At 32.9% G+C, this 6,428-nt stretch overlaps 1 protein-coding gene across 1 annotated transcript; it reads left to right on the forward strand.

Moving 5' to 3' along the window:
* The first annotated feature begins 359 nt into the window (after positions 1–359).
* Positions 360–3,193, forward strand: LOC106375131 (RING-H2 finger protein ATL39-like). The gene has a single exon (XM_013815020.3). It carries the CDS (start codon positions 402–404, stop codon positions 816–818), a length of 417 nt encoding a protein of 138 aa, XP_013670474.2. The 5' UTR covers positions 360–401; the 3' UTR covers positions 819–3,193.
* Positions 3,194–6,428: the final 3,235 nt, after the last annotated feature.

The raw sequence follows: 6,428 nt of genomic DNA on the forward strand, positions 1-6,428 counted from the left end.
TAACTTGATATTCTTTTGATGTCAATAACAAGGAAAAACATATTTGACTGATTTTATTCAAACTACATTAAATTTGAATTAACTTGGTCGAATAAACTTTTTATTTTATTTTTATCAACGACCAGTTAAACAATACTCAACCTAGTTAATTTACATAATTAGCAACTGGGATAGTGGAAGAGTCATTGTCTTTATTCAAAGCCAAACAGGGGATGCGTATCAAACGCAAAGTACAGTGGCGCATGGAAATTAGCTAGAGATTACGAAGAAAACGTGAACGCCACTTCTCTCTCACTATGTATATATGAATATGACCATTCCCTCTTAGATCAAGTCTCTTATTATCTCTTTATCTATTGCCATTTAAAAATCGAGAAGATGTTAAAAATACAGTTAGCATCATGTCCTACTTCAGAAAAAACGAAGGAACCATTGTGTTTACGTTGGCCAGTTTAGCGTTCATAGCGTTTTACTGCATCAATTATTGTTTCCGGCGATGCAGAAATCGAGACGTTGCTTTGGCGGCAGGGGACACCGAGGAGGCTGTATTGAGTCCAATTCGGCCACCGCGAGGGCTTGACGCAAAGGGCGTCCAGTCAATTCCCTCGTTCATTTACACAGAAGCTAATGGGATTGGGCCAGGACATGGCGAGCTAGTATGTGCGGTTTGTCTGAACGAATACAAAGAGGACGAGATGCTGCGTCTAATACTACCTTGCGGACATGTTTTTCATGTTGACTGTGTGGACATATGGCTCTCTTATCGCTCCACGTGTCCTATTTGTCGTGCTGATGTAATTGTTGATCCAGTCTATTAGCCTTTGACTTTGTATTTTTTTCCACTCTTGGCTTTGTGAATAAAATTTTATTTATTGTAGTGCGGGATTTTGCGCATGATGAGATTGACATAAAAAATAGATATACATTATTGTATTATTGTATTATGAACTAGGGCCGGCCCGCCCTACGGGCGGAATATATTTTACGTATGATATATATAAGTATATTATTATATATTTTTATTGCATGTGTTTTATGTTAGTATTTGTAAGAAAAGTGTCTAAAACATGTATGGTTTGTAAGAATGTTTGAGCGTTGAGGGATTATGTATGTTAAGATTTATTATGTTTGATTTTAGTGGTTATGTCGATGTTAAAAGGTTGTGGCGTATAACATATTATATATGTTGGATGAGGTTTACATGATTTTTTGGTTGTATGTTTTTATAATTCTAAATCTATGATTGGCATTTGTTCATGTTTCTCCATTTAACTTTTTTGATTTGTAATTGTAATTAAATATATTTTAAGATATTGTACCATTTAACTTTTTCTATTGTGGTTTTTTTTATAGTAAGAACACATTTTCATTTTATGTGAATGTAGTTTATTTCTTCTAACAGAAAACTGAAATAAAGCAAGGCAAAAAACCATGAAAAACGAAAAGTGTTTAGACTACTATGGTCTGTGTGTTGGTGGTGATTTTATTTGCTTAAATGATGTGCATGAATGTCTCCAACTTCCTTACATATTTCAATTTTTGCTCCACTATAGATTATGTATAATTATTTATAATTTACTTGGGAAATTTCAAAAGGATACATTTCCTTACTAAACATTTTTAATGTTTTTATAACTTTATTTAGCATTATATATTTATTTAATACTTCGTACCATTTAGATGTAATTTTAGATCATCTTAAGCTATTTTAAAAGAAAATTGAGAAAGTGTTTTTTTGGGCAAAAAAATAGAAAGTGTTTTTTAGCTATGTAAAAGTTGCATGTATGAAATTTAGATGATTTTAATTATTTTTATGTTTAATTTAAACATGTTCCTCTATGGTCTCAACCTTTGGTCGGACAAAACTTGAGATAGTCGTAAACGTAACCGAGGCAACACATATTATAGATGACATCTCAGTAGCTACTATGGTTAACGATTTTAGTTCGTAATGTTGACATGCAAAAATAAAATGCAAACAGAATAGTTCACGGACGTGTGGCCAAAGATGATAATGAATTCCAAAATACAATTGTGTTTATAGTCCGTTGAAAATAGTTAGCAGCAGATGAAGTAAATAAAAAGCAACAATTATGCCTAAGCATTACCATAGGAGACGACACCTTGGCTTAAGAATCTATCCTCTTCAACCTATGCATGGCGTGCCTTCTTTGTTGCTTGTTGATTATGAACATGATAGGATCATTAGTTAAAAAAAAAAACATGTCGGGATCAGTAAGTATATGCTGATGCACTTGTCTTATCTTTTTCACTTGACTCTGTTTCAGAGAAATCAGAGAAAGAAGAATAAAATTATATTCATCAATCATTAATGAAAATAAATTAGTTTATACAATTTAATATGATTTATATTAAAAAATATATGTATGGTTTTAGATAAAATATAAAAAGACATGTCGTAGATATTATATAAATTGGTTTCTGGTTTCAAATATATCCGGTCTGAATATATTGTAGTCACTTTGGTTTAGCTTTTTTTTTCTTTGTTTATTTGTTTTCTTGCATTTTTTACATATCTCCATTCGTTAAACCAAAACATCAAAAATATCTAATACTGTATGAATTTTCTTTTTAAAAAATTAGCTTAGGGCATCCTAATATAGTAGACCGGCATTGTTTGTCATAACTGAAATTTCTTATATGTCAGTTTTTTTCTAGTAAATTATAATTTGTTAAAAATTTACATAAGATTAAGAAAAGTGTATAAATTTGTGATGTTAAAATGAAAATATTGGGTTACTACTTTAGTTATGAATTATGGTATATGGTTTAGATTTTAGAGATTGTGGTTTATGATAAAGAGTATATAGGTAAGAAGTTGTTAAAAATATAAAAAAATTGGTTAGTAATTATAATTGGTTAGAAATACTATTAAAAATGTATAAATTTGGTTATTGTAAAATCTTTTTTTTTCATTAATTATTTTGACTCCATTCATTCTCTCATAAGTATTTTTGGCTCCACTAATTGCCTTCATTTTCTCATTTCCCTCCTAAATATAATATCTAAAACAACTATTAAATAATTGATTGTTTTTAATCTAAAGGCTATATAGATCATTATTTTGTGAATCCTCTACCTTCTTTTTCATTGGTCAATCTATCAAAATTAAGATTGTTGTTTCTGGCCATTGATATTTTTAATATTATGGCTTAAGTCAATCTTTCTCATCTAAGTCATTTATGTCTCACAATTCAACTCTCTCTCGCTTAATTCAGTAGAAACACAAGAGCAAATTGATAGAGCCCAACTCATGTTAGATTCAAGTCTCCCTGTCTCGACCATGATGAAGGCCTCGTCGACGAAGCTTGACGCGAGTCAGAGTGAAGAGGACCCACGACGGAGACGGTGAAGAGGACCCACGGCGGAGGAGGTGAAGCGCATGAGCTACGGAGGAGGAGGTGCGACAGACTCGTCTCTGGTCAAGCTCTGCGTTGGATTTACCACCTCACTACCACAGGTCATCTCGCTTCCCTTCCTCTTATCTAGTCTCTCTTTCTCTTCCTCTTGTTGTAATATTTGTATTTGATTTTTTGTTTTATTTACAGATCTACCAAGATAATGATGAAACAGGAAGGATAAGTGGTGGTGTGATGTCAAGCGCGATGCAGCGGTGGTGGGACGGCGGTGCAGCGGTGGTGGGGCGATGCATGCTAGGTTAAAGACAAACAAATTGAGGACTTAGGGTTGGGGAAGGTTTCGTAGACAGCGGAGTGACCAAGACGAACAAAAGCTGAGATCGACATATGTTGAAAAACAAAAGCTCATGCCCAAAGGAAAACATCACGAAGCCCATATATATTGATACAACTTTAATGAAACTGTGAGTATTAATAAAGAGACACGTGTCGATAGCACAAAAGTCGACTTTCTGACCTGGCGCTGAGGTGGCGCAACAGGAGAGAGGCAAACATATTTATATATATATAGATATTATAGTTATTACTGGCTAGTTATTACTGGCTGGTCGACGATATTTTGTTATGCATTACTCTCTCTGTGCATAAGGTATATATAGTAGTATCCTTATGTATAGGGGTGTCAAATGGGCTGTCCGGATGGATTTGGGTGTGTCCAGATGAACTTATTTTTTTTGGGCATTTTTGGCCGAAGCCCAAATAATACAATTTCCAAATAGGACCATAACCAAATAGGACCGTGTCCAGTTGGACTGTCCATGGAGTCCAGATGTCCACTTAATGTAAAAAAGTCTAATTTTCAATTTAAAAGATGTAAAGATTCTAAATGTCATATATAACATCTTAAACTTACTTAAAACTTCATGTTTTACAAAAGATACTTAGACTTAAATTCTATATTTAACAAAAGATACTTAAAGAAATTAAACTTAAACTCCATGTAGGGTATTTGGACACAAAGAAAATAGATGAAGGGGTATAATTAATGGTGAAATTATATAAACTATACACACGTCTTCACGTCAATTAATGTGATGAAATATATGCTAAACTAGGTGATGATCCGCGCTCTGTGCAGAGTGAATGGACTAAAAGAGATTATAAATTTTAATCTATAGTTATTGAAAAGTTAAAAAAAAGTGACATATTATACATGGTATAGATTAGGAGAAGTAATGTTTGATATATAGATTAATGCAAAGAAAACCAAATTGGGATAGGAAGTTGAGAAATGGCCCTAGATAGACCCAAACCAAGTTTTCCTTCCAAATCTAGACTTTAAGGCCCAATGTCACAAAAATGTTTCATTAAAGTATGGTCAGTTACCATATTATCCATCTCTTTGTCTAATTACATTATAAATAATCTTTTAAAAAAAAAAAATTATGACGTCGACGGCTTCTCTCGATCTCCGGCGTCGATCATTTCTTTCGTCATTATCTTTGGTGTTACTCATCTTCACTGTCACTCATTATGTCTGTCTCCCTCAGCTCTGCTGCTGCGCCGCCGTCTCTGTTTCGTAAAAGTTTATTCGCTCGAGAGTTATATAATATATATTTTGGATTTCGTCGTATCAAAAGTATATGGTATCGATCTACTTTTTCAATTCTCAATTTGATGAAACATGTATGCTATGATCCATTTTGATGGAATCTGTGTTGGTAACTACACTATTTCCTCAAAAGTTTCAAACTTTTTTTCTTGATCTCTTTGTACTACATATGTAGTTCATTTTGTTTGTCTCAGTGTTTAAATAAGATGTTACAATGAGTTTTTTATGGCGGATGGGGAGAAGCAGGCTCTTACTCCAAAGAAAACTATACATCAGAGGTTTGATGTCAAAGCAAGTTACATGATTGAGCAAGTTCATGTTTCTTCTCAGAATACATGTCTCTATTGGTGCCACTTGCAGCTACCAGACTTTTCTGTTGTATCAAATGTCTTCAAGAAAAAACAGCATTCAGAACAATCTACTGCTGATCTGGCTCTCGAGAAGGTACGTCTTTTTGTACCATCTCTATTCTATAATTATTTATTTGTTAAAGAAGAAAATACTATTTATGTTGCAGCTAGGCATTCACCCTTAGGATGATGATGATGATATAACTGTGGAGCAAGCTTGGGATGACATCGTTCAACGTGTTAAAGTATATATTCTTTGATGAGGTTAGTTCACTAATAAGGATAACTTTATATGTTTAACAAATATGTTTAAGTTTTTGCCATTATTAATGTTGTAAGTTGTTTCCATTACAGTTTCTTTCAACTGATTATCCTCTAGGAAGCCACCTTAGAGAAACATTGCAAAGGGATGGTGAACGTCATAGTTTAGTTCCTCTTTCTGTCATCACTGCATTTGATACAAAGATCAACAATTGCTATAAAGTTATCAACAATCGCTATAAAGTTATCAATCATTCAGTTAGTTAATTAACTATGTTTGTATGTAGATTAATGTCCTCTATTTGATATATGTTCTCTGTTTTATAGACAATGAACTATATTTGGTGATTTCTATAGCCAATGAACTTTCTTATAGATTTTGATTATGTTGTTTTTTTTGTTGTTCTGGAAAATTAAGTTTCAATTCAAGATAGCCATCCAGAACAAAGACTGTCTAACATTCCTTACACGTTTTTGATTCTCTTCGAAAACAGGCTTATGCAAGAAAACACATTCATTTTATTTTCTGGAAACTCATCCTGAAAGTTCCACAAGCTATCCTAGATAACATGTGTGTTTTATAATGATACCACATTTAACACTTTCTTGATAGAATTGCTAAAAATGCTTCAAGCTATCATATTTCCATGTTCTATGTTTGATATGTGTTCTCTGTTTTGTAGACAATGAACTCTATGTGGAGATTTCTATAGCCAATGAATTTTCTTATAGATTTTGATTATGTTTTTTTGTTTTGGTTGTTCTGGAAGATTAAACATCCTGAACAAGGACTGTCTAACATTCCTTACACGCTTTTGATTCTCT

The sequence above is a fragment of the Brassica napus genome, chromosome C9 (genome assembly GCF_020379485.1).
Source record: "Brassica napus cultivar Da-Ae chromosome C9, Da-Ae, whole genome shotgun sequence".
Classification (NCBI taxonomy): Eukaryota; Viridiplantae; Streptophyta; class Magnoliopsida; order Brassicales; family Brassicaceae; genus Brassica; species Brassica napus.